This window comes from Aspergillus karnatakaensis, assembly GCF_047715665.1.
Source record: "Aspergillus karnatakaensis strain CBS 102800 unplaced genomic scaffold BJY04scaffold_30, whole genome shotgun sequence".
NCBI lineage: Eukaryota > Fungi > Ascomycota > Eurotiomycetes > Eurotiales > Aspergillaceae > Aspergillus > Aspergillus karnatakaensis.
The window spans coordinates 10,501-30,555 of NW_027395742.1; the positions used below are offsets into that span (position 1 = coordinate 10,501).

A 20,055-nucleotide genomic window follows, 5' to 3' on the forward strand; every position below is an offset into this window, starting at 1 on the left:
TCGCGAGCAGGTATGGTACTCCGTAGGTACTACATGTTTTCCATTCTAGAGTTAACTACTAAGCTACTCCAGTACTATGCTGAGCAACTGAATTATTGCATATGTACTGAAGGCAGAGCGCCATTGCGGCTCTGATCGTGTCTGTCGCTCAAGTTTTCTATCATGGGCCTTTTACTCCGTATCTAACACACACAACCAGAGTATATACTGAGAAATTAGTTTGATTCTGGGATTAATACTGTGTAGCTCCTAGAGTGTGCATACTTTGATTGATTATATTAGTAGGGTCATGTAAGTGTATTACAAGACGTATCCGGTAATCTGTTACAGAAATACAATGATCTGCGCTTAGAGCCTGCCTGCCACTCCAACTGACCTGCATGCATCTTGGGTGAACATCGCTTCGTTTCTCCTGCGACAGCTTCTCCCCCTTTCTACAGTAATCCTGCATTCATGCCAACTCTCCAATACCCAGAGGCCCAATGGGTCCCTCGGCCTTCTCCTTTCGTCTCGCTGATGGCACACGAGTCACCATGGATGGGTCGGTGGCTGGTCCGCCAGCAAAGGGACTACAGCTCTCATTGCGCCGTGGAGACATTGCTCCATATGAACGCCTATCTGTCGACTAAGCCATGGAACTAGCCTATTCTCTGTTGTGGTACTGGTTGGATAAAAGAGGATCTTCGTCTCTTTTGCTCCTTTCAGCCAGTAACAATCCCTCGCTGACTCTCCTTCCTATCAGTATACCACAGCTAATAATGCTTTCTCCCGGCCTGTAGATTGCATTTATTCCTGCAGCTCCTCGGACATATACTCGGGTATATGGTTTTCTTTTTTGTTCTTCTCAATCTGTCTTCTTTTTATGCCCCATAGCCGCTCGCACAGTTGCTGCTTGAGCTTTCTACTTTGTTCACTCCTCCTCCTCTAGTGCCCTGTCTCTTCCTTGGGCTCCGATAGTTTTGACCAGGCGAGAGAGCTTTGAGTGAAAGCAGATCTACTTGACTCTTTTGAACTAGTTTTTCGAGCTGGACTCTTGCTTACCATCGGTCTTGCCTAATTCTCATCAACTCTTGAGACACATGTCGGCTATCTGAGGAAACCTCAGCAACTGTCACCATGAAGTGGGGAACTTCAACACCACTGCTCGCTCTCTTCGCAGCGACAGCCGTAGGCTGGCCCTATGAAGAGTCTCTAGTCGACTACAATCTTAACGCAAACAAGAACGCCGCGAATCCAGCAGACTATTCCGCTCCAGCATGGTCGAACCACACATATACACCTTCGCCCGAGAACTGGAGGTTCCCGTTCTACACACTCTTCCTAGATCGTTTCGTCAATGGTGACCCCACTAACGATAATATTAATGGAACCCTCTTCGAGCATGATCTGAATTCAAATCAGATGCGGCATGGTGGTGACGCCCAAGGCTTGGTGGACACGCTTGACTACCTTCACGGAATGGGAATTAAGGTTCTATCTTACTTCTCTTCTCATCTATCTCTTAGTCTTTTGCTGATCGCCATTTTTCTTTAGGGAATCTACCTGGCGGGAACTATCCTCATGAATCAACCTTGGGGTGCAGATGGCTACTCAATATTGGACACCACACTACTGGACCAGCATTTCGGTACAATTCAAACCTGGAGAAATGCGATCTCAGAAATCCATAAGCGTGGAATGTATGTCTTGTTTGACAACACAATTGCAACGTAAGTTAGAATGTCTCTTCAATAGGCGGCCTCCAAGCTAAGTGAGACATCAAGTATGGGTGACTTAATTGGGTTCAAAGGATACCTGAATGTTACCACACCGTTTTCCGCCAAAGAACACGAAGCCCTCTGGAAGTCCGAGCGTCGTTATATCGATTTTGACATCAGCAACTCATACAACAAGACGTGCGAATATCCCCGGTTCTGGAACGAAACTGGCTGGCCAGTGAACAAAGAAGTCCGTGATGAGCTACAGGGCTGCTACGATAGTGATTTCGACCAATATGGTGACAGGGAGGCTTTTGGTTTATACCCAGATTGGGAGCGACAACTGGCCAAATTTGCTTCAGTTCAAGACCGTCTTCGTGAATGGAACCCCAGCGTCCGGGAGAGATTGATCAAGCACTCGTGCATGATAATTAAAGCACTTGATATCGATGGTTTCCGTTACGATAAAGCAACCCAATCAACCGTGGACGCTCTTGGAGACATGTCAAGTGCGTATCGAGAGTGTGCTCGCGATGTTGGCAAGGATAATTTCTTCCTGCCAGGTGAGATTACTGGTGGAAACAACTTTGGTGCAATCTACCTTGGTCGCGGCAGACAACCAAATCAATACCCGGACTCGGCAATGGACTCCATGGCGATGACAAACGAGTCTGATCACCAATACTTCCTCCGTGAGGACGGTCTCCAGGCGATTGACAGTGCTGCCTTCCACTACTCAACTTACCGTTCTCTCACTCGATTTCTTGGACTCGACGGCAACCTTGCGGCCGGTTATGATACACCTGTTGACTGGACAGATGCCTGGAACGTGATGGTTATGACAAATGACATGGTCAATGCAAATACTGGCAAATTCGATCCCCGACACATGTACGGTGCCACGAACCAGGATGTCTTTCGCTGGCCAGCCCTGGAGCAAGGAATTGAGAGGCAACTCTTGGGGATGTTTATCACTACCCTCCACCTTCCAGGAATCCCATTACTTTTGTGGGGCGAAGAACAAGGTTTCTATATCCTGGATGCCACCGCAGACAACTACGTTTACGGCCGTCAGGCAATGTCCCCGGCTACCGCTTGGAGGACCCATGGGTGCTTTTCGTTGACTGCAGGTCAGTATCACAACTGGCCCATCAGTAAGGGACGGGAAGGCTGTCTTGACGAGACCGTGGCATATGATCACCGTGATCCATCTCACCCTATCCGGAATGTGATCAAGCACATGTATCAGATGCGGCAAGATTATCAAGTTTTGAACGATGGCTATTCCGTTCAAAAGCTGTCGAATCAAACGCGGGAAGTCTTCTACCCAGGCTCGAATGGAACGGCTACGGAGACAGGAATGTGGTCTATCTTGAGAGACTCTGTCTACAAAATCCAGGAGCTTGACAACCAACAACCAGTCTGGCTTGTGTATCAGAATGATAACAAGCCTGTTGATTATAGATTCGACTGTGGTGACAATGACACAGCATTGATATCCCCGTTTGATACCGGAACAACTGTTGTCAACCTGTTCTACCCGCACGACGAGTACGAGCTGAAAGATGGTCCCAAGAAACTCCGCCTCAACGGCTCAAGTGAGTTCAACGGGTGCCTCGATAGTATATCTTTGAAGCCCTTCGACTTTAAAGCTTTCGTTCCAAAGGAACAATTCGTGAAGCCCGGGCCAATGATCACAAAAATCACCCCAGGCCACGACCAACCGTTACTCTCCAAGGTCGCTTTTGATAAAGCAGAAGAAATCGATGTCAGCATTTATTTCTCTACCGAAATGGACTGCGACTCCGTCACAAAGGCTATCTCTCTGAAGTCCACGACAGAAGCCGGGAAGACAGCTTCTATTGACGAAGACAGTGTGGACTGCAAAAACATTACCCCAAGCGATACTCAGTGGACGGGTCAGCTCCCTAGCGCCTGGGTCTGGACTTCGAAGCTAACGGGAGTATACAATGGAATCCACAGATTGACTGTCACCAATGCCACTAGCGAGGCGGGTCGCTCGACTGAGGCTGTTGACCACTTTCTTATTCGTGTTGGTCAAGAAGACAACCCGATGATTGCCACGGCAGCTAACTATTCCTCAAACCTACTCCACCAGAGTGAAAATGGGACATTGTATATCCGACATAGGGCTGCTGGTGCTGACAAGTACCGTTACTCAACAAACTGGGGCAGCTCCTTTTCTGACTGGCAGGACTATAAAGGAGGAGATGAGACTATTGAAGAGCTGCCTTGGTCCGGAACAGACAAACAGAAGTGGACTGGAAAGCACGTACGTGTTGAGTACTGGAGCAAAATGACTGGCAGCAGCGACTATGTTCAAGAAGGTGACATTGGTACCGATCGCCCAAGACGTTTTCCTCATCTCTTCTTCAATGGCCCTTACAACCAATACGGCTACGACGCAGGGCTTGACAACGAAGTGAAACAGGACAGCGATGGCTTTTGGAAATTCAGGCTGCGTGCAGAATATCCAGCTCAGGGGCAATTCAATGTATGGGGAATGAACCCCGACGGGGAACCTGACCAGAGCTTTGTTTTCGGTGACCTTGATGCCGACGGGATTCTGGATCGCATGCCACCATCCTCGCTCAGCGCCCTCTCTATCAACCTCACCGACAAACCTCCAGCGCCGTATTTAGCCTGGGATCTCTGGGTCGATGACGGTACAATGAGGATCAATCTGCAGCCCACCGGATCGAGAAACATTCAGCTCGTTGTCTATATCCTCCTCTGGTTGGTACCGCTACTTACAGCGGCTGGGTGTGTATACGCGTTCATGAAATCTTTCTACCAAGTCAAGTTCAACCAACTCGGAACCAGCCAGAAGAAGTCTTTACTTTCTTTCTTATTCTCAACGAAGCCTTCAATAAACCCTCTGCTGCGGCTCGTTAACAAGTCAGGGTTTCTACAGAGCACACCTGCGTTTGGAAACGGGGCCGCGCATAGGCGCACAGTTCTTATCGCTACGATGGAGTACGATATTGAGGACTGGGCCATCAGGATAAAAATCGGCGGTCTTGGAGTCATGGCACAGCTTATGGGAAAGAACCTCAGCCATCAGAATTTGATTTGGGTTGTTCCTTGTGTCGGAGGCGTGGACTATCCAGAAGACCAAGCAGCTGATCCTATGTTCGTGACTGTTCTTGGGAACACGTATGAGGTAAAGGTTCAATACCACGTCCTAAATAATATCACCTACGTTCTGTTGGACGCCCCAGTCTTCCGTCAGCAGACGAAGGCCGAACCCTATCCAGCACGCATGGACGACCTCGACAGCGCTATTTACTATTCCGCCTGGAACCAGTGTATTGCAGAGACCATCAAGCGCTTTCCGATTGATCTATACCATATCAACGACTACCATGGCTCTATCGCACCGCTTTATCTCCTTCCTCAGAGAACTGTTCCCGTCTGTCTTTCGCTCCACAACGCGGAATTTCAAGGGCTTTGGCCCATGCGTACCCAAAAGGAAAGGGATGAGGTGTGTTCTGTGTTCAACATTGAAGTGGATATAGCACGGCGCTATGTTCAATTCGGTGAGGTCTTTAACATGCTTCACGCTGGTGCAAGTTATCTCCGCGTGCATCAGCAAGGCTTTGGCGCCGTTGGGGTTTCAAGAAAATACGGTAAACGCTCCTATGCCCGCTATCCTATCTTCTGGGGCCTCAAGAAAGTCGGAAATCTCCCTAATCCCGATCCCTCCGACACCGCCGAATGGAACAAGGAGTTGCCAAAAGACAGTGAAGTTCAGGTGGACCCTACCTACGAAGCGAGCCGAGGAGAACTCAAACGACAGGCCCAAGAATGGGCTGGCCTTGAGCAGAATCCGAACGCTGACCTTTTGGTCTTCGTGGGACGGTGGTCAATGCAGAAAGGCGTTGACTTGATCGCTGATGTAATGCCTGCTGTCTTGGAATCCCGCCCTAACGTGCAATTGATTTGCGTGGGCCCTGTTATTGATCTTTATGGAAAGTTTGCTGCCCTGAAGCTTGATCGAATGATGAAACTCTACCCCGGACGTGTGTACTCAAAGCCCGAGTTTACAGCGCTTCCGCCATACATATTTTCTGGTGCAGAGTTTGCTTTGATCCCATCTCGTGATGAGCCCTTTGGACTGGTTGCCGTTGAATTTGGTCGCAAAGGAGCATTGGGAATTGGAGCTCGTGTTGGTGGCCTTGGGCAGATGCCAGGGTGGTGGTACAACGTTGAATCCACGACCACTGCTCACCTTCTGCATCAATTCAAGCTCGCAATTGCAAGTGCATTGAACTCAAAACCTCAAGTGAGGGCAAAGATGCGTGCGAGATCTGCAAAACAACGTTTCCCCGTTGCACAGTGGGTTGAAGATCTTGAGATTCTACAGTCAACAGCGATGCGGATCCATAGTAAAGGTGTGGTCAAGTCCAGCCACGTTCATACTCCTTCTGGCTCCAACACGCCCTACGGAATGATGACCCCCCCAATTGCGTCGACCGGAAACGTCACTCCGACCGGCGTGCAGACACCCCCCCTTGTACACTCGCGTTCTGGAAGTTACTCGAACATCAACCGCCTCAGTGCCTACGGGCCACAACAGCGCAACACAATCATCTATAGCAGGGATCCAAGCCCCGGTGGTGATGAACAAACTCGATCTGGATTCAGCCGGCATCTCTCACTTGGTGTGAGGGCAGGACCTGGCCACCTTATGCGCCGTGGCCGTCGCAGGCTGTCGAGGAGAAACAGTCAAGCTGCCACGGACGAGAATATGTCCATGACAGAAGAGAGCAGCGATGACGACTTTATTCCCAGCTTCTACGGAGAGGAGGAGTACACGCTTACGCCCGAGCAAGCAGAGGAAGGACGGCGAGTAGAGGTGGCAGCACAGCAAGAGCAAAATCACAGCTCCATTAGAGGTTTCTTCACTCGCAGGCATTCGAGCCAGAGCTCAATCATCACTCGAAACATGCTTTCTCCAGCAAGCTCAACAACATTCGACGGCGACGAGACCCTTGTCCCTCCCGCGGCGCCCTTCACACAGCCTGGAAATCGCCTCAGCAGTGCCTCCGTGCTTTCGGTTGACTCTATCATTGGCGAAAAGAAGGATTTCAAACTACAGAAAGTTGACCCTACGTTTACAGATAGTACTGGCGAGTTTTACAAGGTGTTCGAGGCCAAACTGGAAAAGCTGAACGGGTCAAACTCAGAATCACAGCTCTGCATCGAGGAATATCTTGAGAAGAGTGAGAAAAAATGGTTTGATAGGTTCCGGAACGCAAGACTCGGGCGCAACCAATCTGAATCTTCAATCTTCCGCACCAAATACGAGGGCTCCTCGCCAATGGCAATGATCTCGAACGACGAGGTCGGGTCGCGCGAAAGTGGTAGCCCCCCTCGGAGGCCGGACGAGTTCCACCTCGGAAATGACTATGTGCCACCCTCTGGACTCCGGAAGTGGATGCAGGTTCGGATTTTTGACTGGCCGATTTACTCGTTCATACTTGGTCTCGGGCAGATCATTGCGGCAAACTCATACCAGATCACGTTGCTTACTGGAGAGGTCGGGCAAAGGCCTGAGAAGCTGTATGGGATTGCAACAGTGTATCTTGTCAGTTCTATCATCTGGTGGTTCCTTTTCCGTTTCTGCAGGTCCGTTGTGGTTCTGTCTCTACCCTGGCTCCTGTACGGTCTCGCCTTTGTCTTCATTGGTGTTGCGCATTACGAAAGTGATGGGTTTGCTCGAGCATGGATCCAGAATGTCGGTGCTGGCGTGTATGCAGCAGCATCTGCAAGTGGTTCCCTGTTCTTTGCCCTCAACTTCGGGGACGAAAGTGGTGCACCCGTCAAGGAATGGGTGTGGCGTGCATGCATCATTCAAGGCAGCCAGCAAGCCTACATTATTGGTCTCTGGTACTGGGGAACATCGATGTCGCAAGCAGTCACCCGAGGCGTTCCAAATGTGCAAGCACATATTACTGAGACGTGGAGAATGACGTACGTTTCCTTTGGCGCATAGCCTACTACACAAATAAGCCTAATACTAATGGTTTCTAGTGCGATCTGTTTGCCGATTGCAGTCTTCCTCTGGGTGCTCGGCCTTCTGGTGTTCTTTGGCTTGCCAAACTATTATCGCCAGACCCCTGGAAAGGTCCCTTCATTTTATCAATCTGTATTCCGGCGCAAAATTATCTTGTGGAACTTTGTGGTTGTGATTCTCCAGAACTTCTTCCTCAGCGCGCCGTACGGCCGAAATTGGAGCTGTAAGTACAGTTTATCAAAGCTGGTCGAAGAAACAGCTAACAGATCTAGTCCTCTGGAGCTCGGTCCATGCTGAAGCCTGGCACATTGGTCTCTTGGTTGTTGCTTTCTTCGGTATCGCCTGGGTAGCCATTCTGTTCATATTCGGGCGTCTATCGAAGCATCACAGCTGGATCCTGCCAGTGTTTGCTTGTGGTCTTGGTGCACCCCGATGGGCACAAATATGGTGGGGTGTATCAGGCATGGGTTTGTACCTACCCTGGGCTGGCAGCTACACCAGCGGCGCACTTGCCTCTCGAAGCTTATGGCTCTGGCTCGGTATCCTAGATTCACTACAGGGTCTCGGCTTCGGCATGATCCTTCTCCAAACTCTAACACGGATGCACATATGTTTTACGCTTCTGGCTTCTCAAGTTCTTGGTTCAATTGCTACCATCTGCGCCAGGGCATTCGCCCCGAACAACATTGGCCCTGGCCCAATCTCTCCAGACGTGACAGCTGGAGCTGACTCTGTTGCCAACGCTTGGTTTTGGATAGCTCTCTTCTTCCAGTTGCTTATTTGGTAGGTCTGATGATCCCCCAACCAGCTGAATTGTGACTGATATTGTTATTCTAGCGCTGGATTCCTTATGTTCTTCCGGAAAGAACAACTCACGAAGCCCTAAACACCTAGTTTTAATCTTCGATCAACGATCAAGCGCTTTCAACAGGGCGCGACAAACCGAAGGCAAAGGACTGCTCTGCAACCCCTTGTACATTACACTGAATCGGCCCTTCCAAGCTTTTCCGGCCAAACCCCCATCCATCCACGGTCCACTTTCTTGCACATTGGACTCAACCACCTTTCTTGACGATATTTACCCCTACTATAAAAAGCCGACTTTATATAAGTCACAATCCCCCTGATGATTCGGATGTTAATATGGTTTTCCTTCTTTCTTATCTACTTAATCATTATTATGATTGCGAAGCTGAGCTGTCCCACCATGACATTGACATGTACTGACTGAAGTGAGACAGAGATGTATTTAATGAGTGATTTTTGTTTTCTTTTTGTTTTGTTGTCTGATGTGATGTTCTGAAAGATTGCCTTGCGTTTTTATTGCTCTTTACTTTAGGCTATTTGTCATGACTCAAAATAGAGTAGAATGGTTCAGATTATTGATAATGGTATGGATATATGATTGTTCGTGAAGAGTTTCATTCAATTGAATCTATTAAGAGTAATCTGAATGCTACTGGTATAAATACTCATCCCCATCAATGAGGGAGAAAAAAACTCAAGTCCCATCCCGATGCCGAAATGCCATTGTCCGTCATTAGATATCAAAGGGGCAGCAAAGTAACAAAAAAAAGGCCAATTTGCTAAAGTTCTTTTTGACAAGAAAAGCAAAAGAAGCAGAAAGAAAGAAAAAAAATTACCACTCCAACGGCTCACCCTTCACATCTCCCCGATTTGTCTTCGGCACCGGCGCAGCCTCAATCTTCGTCGGCCCACCGCGTCCACGCTTGAGGTAGGCCTTTCCATCGAGCCAAGGCGTCTCGAGAGTGCGTTTTGCCTCGAACTTGCGGATCTTCTCCTCCATCTGCAGGGTCAAGCCGATATCATCGAGACCGTTGACGAGGCAGTGCTTGCGGAAGCCGTCGACGTCAAAGGAGGCGAGCTTGTTGCCCTCTGCGTCCTTAATTTCCTGGTTGACGAGGTCGACTTCGACGTCGCGGCCGGCATGGGCTTCTGCGGCGATTTTCTCGAGGACGGCAGCATCGGGGATGACGACGGGGAGCATGCCGTTCTTGAAGGTGTTGTTGAAGAAGATGTCTGCGAAGGAGGGGGCGATGATGCACTTAATGCCGAAGTCTAGGAGCGCCCAGGGGGCGTGTTCACGGGAAGAGCCGCAGCCGAAGTTGGGGCCTGTGACGACGAGGATTTTGGAGTTGCGGTAGATACCTTGGTTGAGGATGAAGTCGGGATTTTCTTGGCCGTCCTTGTAGCGGAGTTCGTAGAAGAGGGCCGTGCCGAGGCCTGTGCGCTTGATGGTTTTGAGGAATTGTTTAGGGATGATGGCGTCGGTGTCGACGTTAGAGCGGTCCAGGGGCGCGGCAATGCCCTTGAGGGTGGTGAATTTGGGAAGGCCGGCGGAGGTCGTGGAGGAGGAGGCGGAGGCGGAAGTGTTAGTGTGGGGTTCGTTGTCGGCGGGTTGGTCGAGGATGTGATCAAAGTCGTCTTCTGTGTCAACTTCTTCGGCTTCGGGCTTGACGTCGATCTTGGTTTGTGCCTTGCCGAGGCGGGGGCTTTCGGCGATGTGTTCACGGACATCGGCGAGCTTGCCGACGATGGCGGCTGTTGCGGCCATGGCGGGGGACATAAGATGGGTGCGGCCGCCGGCGCCCTGGCGGCCTTCGAAGTTGCGGTTGGAGGTGGAGGCGCAGCGTTCTTGAGGCGAGAGGATGTCAGGGTTCATGCCAAGGCACATGGAGCAGCCTGCCTCACGCCATTCGAATCCGGCGTCGACGAAGATCTTGTCGAGGCCTTCGGCTTCGGCTTGCTCCTTGACAAGACCGGAGCCGGGGACGACCATGGCGCGCTTGATGTTGGAGGCAATCTGCTTGCCCCGGACTACCTTAGCAGCGGCGCGGAGATCCTCGATACGGGAGTTCGTGCAGGAGCCGATGAAGACTTTGTCGACGACGACATCCTTCAGGGGGGTTCCGGCAGTAAGACCCATATACTCAAGGGCGCGCTTGCATGCAAGCTTACGGGCCTCATCCTTGAAGTCGTCAGGGCTGGGAACAACGCCGGTAATGGGTGCAACGTCCTGAGGAGAGGTACCCCAAGAGATTGTAGGAACAATATCCTTAGCATCGACGAAAAGGTTCTTGTCGTAAACCGCATCCTCGTCGGAAGCCAAGCTAGACCAGTAGTTGACAGCCTTCTTCCATTCGGCACTGTCGTACTTGGGAGCCAGAGGACGGCCCTTCAGGTACTCGAAAGTGATCTCGTCGGGTGCGACCATGCCAGCACGCGCACCACCCTCGATGGACATGTTGCACACGGACATACGAGCCTCCATGCTAAGTCCGCGGATGACGGAGCCGCAGAACTCGATGACGCAGCCCGTACCACCAGCAGTTCCAATGAGACCAATGACGTGCAGAACAACGTCCTTCGAGGTAACTCCGGCGGGAAGCTCACCGTCGACCTGGATGCGCATGTTCTTACTGCGTCGGGTGATCAGGGTTTGTGTAGCGAGAACGTGCTCGACTTCACTAGTTCCGATACCGAAGGCGAGGGAACCAAAGGCACCGTGCGTGGATGTGTGACTATCACCGCAAACGACGGTTGTACCGGGGAGAGTGAAGCCCTGCTCAGGGCCGATAACGTGGACGATACCCTGGCGCTTGTCGCCCATTCCGAAGTATGTCAGACCAAAGTCCTTGACGTTCTCCTCGAGGGTAGAGCATTGTAGACGGGAGTCAGTCTCTTCAATGAATTCATCAACGTTCTTGAAGTTTTTTCGCGACGAGGTAGGGATGTTCTAAGAAGAAGCCTGTTAGCTTCTACCAGATTGGAGAAGAGTTAGAGTATGACATACGTGATCGACTGTGACAAGGGTGCAGTCCGGCCTGCGGACTCCTCGGCTCGCGTTCTTCAGACCTTCAAAGGCTTGCTATTGAGGGAGTTAGTGGCGTGCAATTGCGACGCAGGCGGGAATTGAACAGCGCAAGACGTACTGGAGAGGTCACTTCGTGGACCAAATGTCTATCTAGATGGGGATTAGCCTAACGCTCAACTGGCCACGATTGAAGTCGAGCATACCGATATAAAGCAGAACTGTGCCATCTTCCTGCTCGTTCACAATGTGATGTTCGAAGACCTTGTCATACAAGGTCTTGGGCTTCCTATCAGCGCCAGGCATGAGGGGCAACGGAGAACAGCGGGGTCTCAGAGAATTGATGCAAGAAGGAGCAAGTCGCGGATAAGATGGTGAGAGTGTTCCCCAGAAAGCACGGATATGGAGTAGTAGTAGTAGTAGTAGTAGTCAAATAATGATGTCTAGAACAAAGCAGAAGCTCGTCCGGGGCTTAAGAATCTTTTGAGGCCGCGATGTCGCTGGCCACAGCACCGAGGGGCTCTGCACTGGGCCCGATGTCGGGGTGGTAAGAGTCAATGGATCCGCGGTGATTGGTAGATCCTGAATCCACCTGCTCCGACGACCGGGGTCGGTCTCGGCAGCCGTCGCTTTGCCACGGAGGATCAAATTTCATCGGTGTAATCGGAGCCTTCTGTTTGGTTCGATAAAACACCATCTGATGCATCCTGCAGTCACTTTTGGATGCTACGCTGTGTGTGTGATGTATTATTATTTCGTAGGATGAAGACGTGGCCAGCTCGAAGCAAGACCACTACTGCCCAGCGGCCAGCCACAGGTCGGAGCTAACGAAGTCTTACGCGGGGAAGATCGAGCATTTGCCGAGCCTACCGAAGCACTAGCCCTGCCTGGAAGTATGGGGTTACGGGGTAGCTTTAAAGTATGACTATGGATGTTCATATAGTGCAGCGGTTCGAGAAGAGACACTGATAAAACACTTGTACTTCACAAAGCCATCTATAATACATAACAGGGAGCTGCAGCTGCAGCTGCCACAAAATCAGAGCATGATGAAACCTTGAACAACTACAGCATCAAGGACAGAAATGAAGATAACCTTCGAATCACTGAGGTGCAATTCCCTTGACCGCAGGTTGAACAGCCAGCTTCGCGTTGAAGCCCAACCAAGGTATCGGCACACCAGTCATTTTTGGGTCCTGGCCAGTCATGTTGGAAGGGAAGCCCAGGTCCAATGGTCGAACACCCTCCAAGTATTCGAACTGCTCTGGTGTCAACTTGATCTTCAGCGCCTGCAAGTTATCATGGAGATGTTCGATCTTGCGCCCTCCCACAATTGGGAACACGTTTGGAACTTTCTGAAGAACATAAGCCAAGGCGACGGCCGTCACCGATTCAATCCCATGTTCCGCAGCTACTTTCCCTAGAGCTTCACTGATCTGTACCTCCTCCGGAGTTTGCTGGCCGGGACCAAGCATGGACCGAAGACCCTCTCCAGCTTTTCGCCGCTCTTCCAAAGCCTTCGCGGATTGGAACTTGCCGCTACCAAGCACGTCCCAGGGCGCCAAAGCCATGCCGAAGTGAAGAGCCATGGGGATAATCTCACGCTCGAAGTCGCGCAACATCACGTTCCAGCGACCCTGATAGACGCTGAATGGGGTCTTGCCGTGTGCGCGGGCGTAGGTATTCGCTGCGCTCACAACCCAAGCCGGTGTATCTGAGATACCCAAGTACAGCACTTTCCCCTGCTGCACAACAGTGTGAAGACTATCCATGAGCTCCTCAATAGAGGTAGTATAATCCCACCAATGGACATAGAGAATATCAATCCAATCTGTCTGCAGCTTGCGCAGAGAATCACGCAAACTCATGTGGAGGTTTCGCTTCGAGTTTCCCGCATGGTTAGGAACATTTCCCTTCCCATACTGGTAGGACTTGTAGTCGGTGGTGAACTTTGTAGCGATCACCATTCTGTCGCGGTTTTTCCGCGATGCCATCCATTCGCCGATCCAGGTTTCAGATTGCTCATCTTGGTAGTTGCCCGCGGTGTCGATGATGTTGCCGCCTGCTTCGGCGTAGGCGTCGAGGAGCTTGAAGGATTGTTCTTTGTCCATTGAGCCCATGACGCTTGACCAAGCGTCGCCGATGGACATGGCTCCCAGTTGAAGGGGCGAGACCCTGATCGCAGCGGTTGAGGAGAGGACTCGGTAGCGAGCGAGCTCGGTGACGGGCTCAGGGGCCGGTTTGAACATTTCAGCCATCTTGGAGGAAGTGGACTTGAGTGTTGTAATGTAATTGTCTAAGAGTATGTTTTCCAGCTGATGGTGATGGTGAGGATGTCTGCTCCTAGTTTGGCAGGAGCGTCGAGATATTTATATGATGCGAGCGAGTCGGCAGGTACTCCATGCCCGTCTCCTATCCCCGATCTTCTGGGGATTAACCGTCATCGCAGTAACTCAACCCCGACCTTACTAGTAGGATGATGTGTATATAGAATACCCCTTGAGCAGCCCAGGTACGGGATTAGCTGACAGCTGACGTGCCAAGCATCCGGCGGAGTTAGCGATGGAGATTGCCCCCCGGTGGGGATGTGGCTGATCTCGACGCAGGGTCATCACTCGGATTTAGATGGTCGTGACTGGGATAATGAACATTTGATTTCTCATCATTTCAGCTTTCATTGGAACTTGAATAGGCGTCTGCGAATAAGCCATACTCGTTGAAAAGCCTAGAGACGCAGTTCAGCATGAAGAACATATATAACACAACTCTATAGTCTATACACTCGCTATCAGTCATTCTATAAGATGACCCCAAAGGCTCTGTTGTCTGATTGAAACACTAGCAGTGCTAGACAATGTCGCACAAACAGACCGAAGAGCCCACACACTGTCTGGACAGCCACCATGCTTATTGCTAGTCGATCCTCTCGCATGGGTCCCATCCATATAAGCCAGAGGTTTAGGATTGTGAGATTGCTTGATTCAACAATCTGGCCATGTTCATTTGTTCTAATCCGCGCGAGACGAATTTTGTGCAACAAATTCAAAGCTGTCGCAACTAATGGTGAAGGAGGGACTTCCCATTCGGTAACCGAGGCATCCAAAAGTCCGCTTTCCGCATTGAACTTGGGAAGTCTGTGTCGAGGACAAGGAATCAGATGAAAAACTTGTGGGGTCGAGTAGAGGAAATTGAAGATCTGTGGGACAAAGAGGAGCAAAAGGGTTTTGCTGAAATGCCCCAGTATTCCAACAACAACAAAGACCATCCCAGCAAAGTAGCAATAGGTATCTCCGACAAAGACCTTGGAGGGGTACCAATTATGCCAGAGCAGAGCCAGTGACACTCCGACAAAGGGGAGAAGAAAGTAGAGCGAGAAGAGGTGAGAGTCTGTCGCAGGATGTCGAAAAGGTGTGATCAAGTACAGCGCGTCATTCGCCATAAGCAAGCAAGCAATAACAAGAGACTGAGCCACTTCAACACCGTTGATCCCGGCTAGCATATTGATCGAGTTCGGGCAGAAGATAGCAACTGCAGCCATGTACATGTAGTACAGGAAACCAAGGTCCAGGAATGGGCCAAGATACGGCCGTAACGGCACCGGGACAACGACATGCGTAACACCGAAGTCCACGAAGTAGACCATGAGCATGGGAATGGCGCCAAAGGCTGGTATCAAAACTTTGTGTCTCCATCGGATATCAAGAAGATCATCACCAATCCCAAGAATGACAATGCAGTGAAGTGACAAGAGACCAGAAAGATACGAGGCCAGCTGCAGAATCATTATCAGCATATATGACTGAGATATTGCTGAGGAATACTCACTCTTTCATGGGGAAACCTATGCAGTGACCGGCCGGTTTCCACATGATGAACCTCGAGTACAACATCACGATTACCACCGCCTGAGGTAGCGGCCACGATGTCCTTGTAAAAGGCAAATGGAATAAAGAAGATGAGGACCAGGAGGTAAACAATGGCACAAACAGCGCCCATGGTCTCCGGACTATATTCAACCAATCAGTCCTGTCCGGACAATGGAAGACAAACTTACATTACAGGGCGTTTCGGTTTGGCCATGTCTTTTCCGCTCAAGCCTGCTCTGATGAATACAGGACCGAGCCATCTTATCATGCTAAAGGTCACAGAGAACGCAATCCCACTGAACGCAATAGATGCGACCAGAGGAGCTCCGTCACCCTCAAACGTATTGGCAAGCACGCCAAGGCAAACGCCTGCAAAAACCAGGAGACTCCATGTCTCACGACGGGAAAGAGAGCTTGACGTCGCGGAAGTCATAGTGTGTGCGAGATATAGCTATCATACCTCTGCGAGTTCTTCGCTCTTGGAGATAGAAAAGGTTCAATTGCTGCGATCTGGCCAAATCGACAACAAGTCGAATTGGTACAGGCGTACGTAATCCCATACAACAATCATACAGCCTTGGCATTTTGCCGGGCGGTAAGTCACGGAATCGCGTTCACCAATCCAAATCCAGTCTGTCACCACATTTGTAGTACTACTACTTACATCAGGCGCTACTGCAGTACCTTGGGTGGGTACTACGAAGGGCTGTTATGTGAGTATATGCCTGGTACGGGAAAACAGCTTGACAGCGCTAACAAGATGAAAGAAATTGAACTCTGCCCTACTTGTGGTCGACTTACTACGCGTTCAGCCTACATGCTTCGCAGGGCCAGGTCTTCCATTTGGGATCCTGAGTCCTCTGAAAATGTCTTCTGCATTTGCTGATTTTGATGCTGGTCATCGTGATCTGGTCACTGTGACCAAGTTCAACTTCTATGGCACTCGTATAGTTACCGCGTCCTCGGACCATCGTATGAAAGTCTGGGACCAGGAAGACGGCGAATGGCAGCTAACAGATACCTGGCGTGCCCACGACGCGGAAATCCGTGATGTAAGTAGGGCATAAGTCTTACTTCATCGAGGCTTATTCGTTGCTAATATACCACTGTAGGCAACCTGGAATGGACCTTTCACCGGCCAACATATTGGTAGTGTTGGTGAAGACATGAAGTGTAAGATCTGGCAGGAAGATGTCACCCAGCCACCAAACTCCGGCCGGCGCTTCAGAGCTATCTTTCGCATGACGGCGCCGCAAAGGCACCCTTTTGTCTCAATTGATTTTCGCAATATTGACCTGGAAACGTGGCTTGCCGTTATCACTCGCGACGGCTTCTTGAGGGTCATGGAACCCGTCAGTCCGGATTCTCTGGCTGATTGGCAGACGGTCGACGAATTTCGGGTATGCACCGCGCCCCAGAGGGGAGAAGAGACAAGCTTTAAAGTACAGTTTCACCATGACCCTACAGACATTACTCATTCTGTTCTGCCTTCCTGGGACCGCAAGAGCTTGTCTCTTGTAGTCGCAGCTATGGACAGTGTAAAAATTTACCGGACTGATGCCAATCGTCGTTTCTATCATGCCATAGAATTGCCGGGGCACGGTGGCTTGGTTCGAGATATCTCCTGGGCCAACGGCTCAGTCCGAGGTTATGACCTAATTGCTAGCGGCTGCAAGGACGGCTTTGTTCGAGTCTTTGAGGTATACACATCGCTCTCATCAAACAGTACCCGAGACTCGGAACGCAACCACACTTCATCATCAGCGCAGTCGCAGTCATCGCGCACAACAGCACAATCAGGCATAGGTTCTGCCCTTGCAAACCGAGCGCCCGTGTCCATGACGAGCAGGTCCACAACCGGCGACTCGCAGTTCAGGCACTCTTCCAAGGAAGCCGCATGCATCGATAGCAAACATCTCGATGTCTGGCAAGTTGGATTCTCCTATGCCGGTACGTTCGCTCTAAATTAAATACTTTGTCAGTCCTGAATTAACTCGGGCCAGGTGATTGTCTTATCTCTTCCGGCGATGATGGCGTTGTCAGATTTTGGAAGAGGGCTCTGTCTGGGGAATGGCTCGAATATGCAGAGACCGATATGGCTTACCAATAAATCCCGAGCCGCATCTGCCTAAACTTTTGATAGAGAGTCTTGAACCCCTGCTTTTGATGATGCCCTACAGCTCGAACCTTGACCGGTGACAGGGATTCCTGCTTCTAGTTGCGGAGATGGGGGAAAGCTTGTGGGCGATCTCTTACTTTTGTCGTTTCATATTTTTTGTTTTATAGACAGTGATACCCGGCAGTTTTCAGTGCTCATCTTCCTTTGGGGTTTCTCTGCGTCTAGTTGGCCATCTATACGTATCTGAACCAGGTACTCACTGGCTCCTTCCTCATGTTCACTTCAAGGATTGGCACGAAGCTGGGCAAGAACCACCCCAAGCTCTTGCTCTGACGCGATGCCAATACTTGAAGCAGGCACCATGCTGCTTGAGGGCAGGAGGATGAAGCATCCCCTTGTGCGTCCCCGACTCCTTTCTTTTCATCTCCCTACCTACCTACTCCTCACCACTTCCCTCATGTGTTAATGTTCTTCCTCATCTTTATCCCTCCTCATCATTAGCAAGTATTCTTATCTCTCATCATGACGGTGGGCCCTACTCTCGGAACCGGCGTCTTCGTCGGCGCAGGCCAGGCACTCGCAGCTGGCGGTCCTGCGGCGCTCATCATCAGCTATGTATTCTTATCGGTGCTCGTTTACTGTGCAACAACTGCTATGGCCGAGATATCGACTCACTCCCTAGCTCGAGATGGCGCATTGATCGAACACACGTATCATTATACATCACGGCACTTAGGATTTTCGATCGCCTATCTTCGATGGGTCACGCTGGCCATGTTGGTTCCTTTCGAAGTCACCACTGGGATGGTCAACCTTGGACTGTGGGAACCGGGCTCGAGTATCGCGCTGCGCATGGGTGCTGTCATTGGCGTCATATTCCTCTTCAACATGCTGCCCGACAAGGTGTTCAGGAGATCGCAGGCATTTTTCACGGGGTTGAAAGTCGTGACCACGGTCGGACTCATCCTCATCTCCCTTTTCTTCGCCATCCGCGCTGGTACGACAAACTACGATGCGGTGGGAGGCTTCGAATACTGGGTCAACCCTGGTCCCTTTAACGAGTTCCTGCTCAGAGGCAACATCGGGCGCTTCCTTGGCGTGTTATACTGTCTTGTCTGCAGTACAGTAGCCTTCGTCTTCATTCCCGAATTAACCGTGCAAAGGGCCGAGAAGCGCAACTCGGAACCAGGAAACAGTATCTTCAGGTTTTCAAGGAACAGCAACCTCGTCATGTTCACGCTCTATATCCTGAGCGCGTTCACCGCCACTCTCATGAGCCCCTCCAACGAGCAGTCCCTGACGAATGATGGTGCCGGTGCAGGACTCTCCCCATACATCGTGGGTATCAATGACTCCGAAGTCCCTGTGTTGCCGATAATCGCTACTGGAGCGATCTTCCTCTCCTCGGTAGCCTCTGGGCGGTCTTTTCTCCAACTGTCTTCCCGCATGCTAACTTCCATGGCGGAGACTGGACACGCTCCTGCAATGTTCATGATCCGTAATCGTTGGAATGTCCCCTATGTCTCCGTCGCTATCACCTCCGGGTTTACTTTCCTGACCTATTTGTGCATGGCCACCTCGAGCTCAGCTGTGCACAATTACTTGATGTTCTTCATCACTACTTCGGGCTGTCTTTCGTGGATGTGTTCGAGTGTCGCTTACCTTCGCTTCCGTCGACTCGTCAGCCGGACAGATCTTCTGCCTCCTCATCGGTCTTTCATTCAACCTTTCGGCACATGGTTCGTTTTGGTCAGCAGCACCCTCCTGACTCTGCTCAATCTGGCCCAAATCATTCTTGCACCCGTCCCACAGGTCAACCGTATGAATGCAATTCCCGGCTATGCTGCGGTTGGCATGTTCGCTTTCATGTACCTCGCCCACTGGGTCATCAGCGCAATCCGAGAGAGGTCTTCTCGTTTCAAGGCACCCGCTGATGTCCGTGGCGAAGTGGAGGAAAATCCATCTTCGAATCAAGGTGTGGAGATGCAGACACGCAGGCGCGAGGGCGAGGGTGAGAGATCGACTATACCTAGAGCGCACCATGCGACCAACGCTCGAGGTTGGATCACAGCTACCTATGTAGATTCTCCAAACAATTGTACCCTAGTAGCTTAACCCTTGTCCTGTCTTCTTCCTCTTGGATTTGCTAATCCATTCTTTCTTCTTCAATCGGGACACGGTGGGCGGTCGATATACGTTGGTCTCCCTAGGGTAGTTTCTGAATTGTTCATCTGGATGTTTTGAAGCACAATACACGAGCAGCCTCTCGAAGGAACGTTTTCTTACCGTAGAAAGTAATGACAGCAGCAATCTCGCCACAGGTAGGGAGCTAAGAGCGTAGCCTAAAGGTGCCTGAGGCCATGGCGCTGGTGCACGGAGTGACTGGAAGTACATCCGCTAGTTTTTCCTCCCCCGCCCTTTTTTCGCCACGCACGGAACTGTTAGCCCCTATAAGAAAGGATAAAACCGAGGAAATTTATTATTGACAATTATAAAACGCC

The 20,055-nt window shown here is 50.8% G+C and overlaps 6 protein-coding genes across 6 annotated transcripts; 3 read left to right on the forward strand and 3 right to left on the reverse strand.

Annotated features, from left to right (window-relative positions):
- Window positions 1-1,116: 1,116 nt before the first annotated feature.
- On the forward strand, window positions 1,117-9,112 carry ags2 (alpha-1,3-glucan synthase Ags2; the record flags this gene model as incomplete). The annotated part of the gene is made up of 6 exons (XM_073718861.1): window positions 1,117-1,470; window positions 1,534-1,709; window positions 1,764-7,694; window positions 7,755-7,960; window positions 8,010-8,520; window positions 8,575-9,112. 6 exons carry the CDS (start codon window positions 1,117-1,119, stop codon window positions 8,621-8,623), a joined length of 7,227 nt encoding a protein of 2,408 aa, XP_073570223.1. The 3' UTR covers window positions 8,624-9,112.
- An 80-nt stretch (window positions 9,113-9,192) lies between these two features.
- Window positions 9,193-12,006, reverse strand: luA (3-isopropylmalate dehydratase LEU1). Its single transcript, XM_073711609.1, has 4 exons — window positions 11,776-12,006; window positions 11,691-11,722; window positions 11,552-11,626; window positions 9,193-11,494 (listed from the first exon to the last, which is right to left on the reverse strand). Exons 1-4 carry the CDS (start codon window positions 11,873-11,875, stop codon window positions 9,377-9,379), a joined length of 2,325 nt encoding a protein of 774 aa, XP_073570224.1. The 5' UTR covers window positions 11,876-12,006; the 3' UTR covers window positions 9,193-9,376.
- Window positions 12,007-12,369: 363 nt separating this feature from the next.
- On the reverse strand, window positions 12,370-13,572 carry BJY04DRAFT_191197 (putative aryl-alcohol dehydrogenase AAD10). The gene has a single exon (XM_073711610.1). The coding sequence runs from the start codon at window positions 13,561-13,563 to the stop codon at window positions 12,673-12,675; it is 891 nt and encodes a 296-aa protein (XP_073570225.1). The 5' UTR covers window positions 13,564-13,572; the 3' UTR covers window positions 12,370-12,672.
- Window positions 13,573-14,118: 546 nt separating this feature from the next.
- On the reverse strand, window positions 14,119-15,927 carry BJY04DRAFT_191200 (UDP-N-acetylglucosamine--dolichyl-phosphate N-acetylglucosaminephosphotransferase). Its single transcript, XM_073711611.1, has 3 exons — window positions 15,624-15,927; window positions 15,395-15,575; window positions 14,119-15,341 (listed from the first exon to the last, which is right to left on the reverse strand). Exons 1-3 carry the CDS (start codon window positions 15,866-15,868, stop codon window positions 14,367-14,369), a joined length of 1,401 nt encoding a protein of 466 aa, XP_073570226.1. The 5' UTR covers window positions 15,869-15,927; the 3' UTR covers window positions 14,119-14,366.
- A 174-nt stretch (window positions 15,928-16,101) lies between these two features.
- BJY04DRAFT_77616 (putative nuclear pore protein (SEH1)) lies at window positions 16,102-17,811 on the forward strand. The gene is made up of 4 exons (XM_073721053.1): window positions 16,102-16,148; window positions 16,203-16,487; window positions 16,548-17,385; window positions 17,439-17,811. Exons 2-4 carry the CDS (start codon window positions 16,302-16,304, stop codon window positions 17,543-17,545), a joined length of 1,131 nt encoding a protein of 376 aa, XP_073570227.1. The 5' UTR covers window positions 16,102-16,148; window positions 16,203-16,301; the 3' UTR covers window positions 17,546-17,811.
- Window positions 17,812-20,044, forward strand: BJY04DRAFT_77617 (putative proline permease). Its single transcript, XM_073721054.1, has one exon. The coding sequence runs from the start codon at window positions 18,077-18,079 to the stop codon at window positions 19,667-19,669; it is 1,593 nt and encodes a 530-aa protein (XP_073570228.1). The 5' UTR covers window positions 17,812-18,076; the 3' UTR covers window positions 19,670-20,044.
- Window positions 20,045-20,055: the final 11 nt, after the last annotated feature.

What these genes read in the sequence shown, in the direction of transcription:
- BJY04DRAFT_77617 (XM_073721054.1), top strand. Translation starts at nt 18,077, where the DNA reads ATGACGGTGGGCCCTACTCTCGGAACCGGCGTCTTCGTCGGCGCAGGC.
- BJY04DRAFT_191200 (XM_073711611.1), bottom strand. Translation starts at nt 15,868, where the DNA reads ATGACTTCCGCGACGTCAAGCTCTCTTTCCCGTCGTGAGACATGGAGT. An exon ending in AAACCGAAACGCCCTGTAAT is followed by an intron (nt 15,576 to 15,623) that starts GTAAGTTTGTCT and finishes GGTTGAATATAG; the next exon opens with TCCGGAGACCATGGGCGCTG. An exon ending in ATAGGTTTCCCCATGAAAGA is followed by an intron (nt 15,342 to 15,394) that starts GTGAGTATTCCT and finishes ATGATTCTGCAG; the next exon opens with CTGGCCTCGTATCTTTCTGG.
- BJY04DRAFT_77616 (XM_073721053.1), top strand. Translation starts at nt 16,302, where the DNA reads ATGTCTTCTGCATTTGCTGATTTTGATGCTGGTCATCGTGATCTGGTC. An exon ending in ACGACGCGGAAATCCGTGAT is followed by an intron (nt 16,488 to 16,547) that starts GTAAGTAGGGCA and finishes ATACCACTGTAG; the next exon opens with GCAACCTGGAATGGACCTTT. An exon ending in AGTTGGATTCTCCTATGCCG is followed by an intron (nt 17,386 to 17,438) that starts GTACGTTCGCTC and finishes AACTCGGGCCAG; the next exon opens with GTGATTGTCTTATCTCTTCC.
- luA (XM_073711609.1), bottom strand. Translation starts at nt 11,875, where the DNA reads ATGCCTGGCGCTGATAGGAAGCCCAAGACCTTGTATGACAAGGTCTTC. An exon ending in CACAGTTCTGCTTTATATCG is followed by an intron (nt 11,723 to 11,775) that starts GTATGCTCGACT and finishes ATCCCCATCTAG; the next exon opens with ATAGACATTTGGTCCACGAA. An exon ending in TCCACGAAGTGACCTCTCCA is followed by an intron (nt 11,627 to 11,690) that starts GTACGTCTTGCG and finishes CTCCCTCAATAG; the next exon opens with CAAGCCTTTGAAGGTCTGAA.
- BJY04DRAFT_191197 (XM_073711610.1), bottom strand. Translation starts at nt 13,563, where the DNA reads ATGGCATCGCGGAAAAACCGCGACAGAATGGTGATCGCTACAAAGTTC.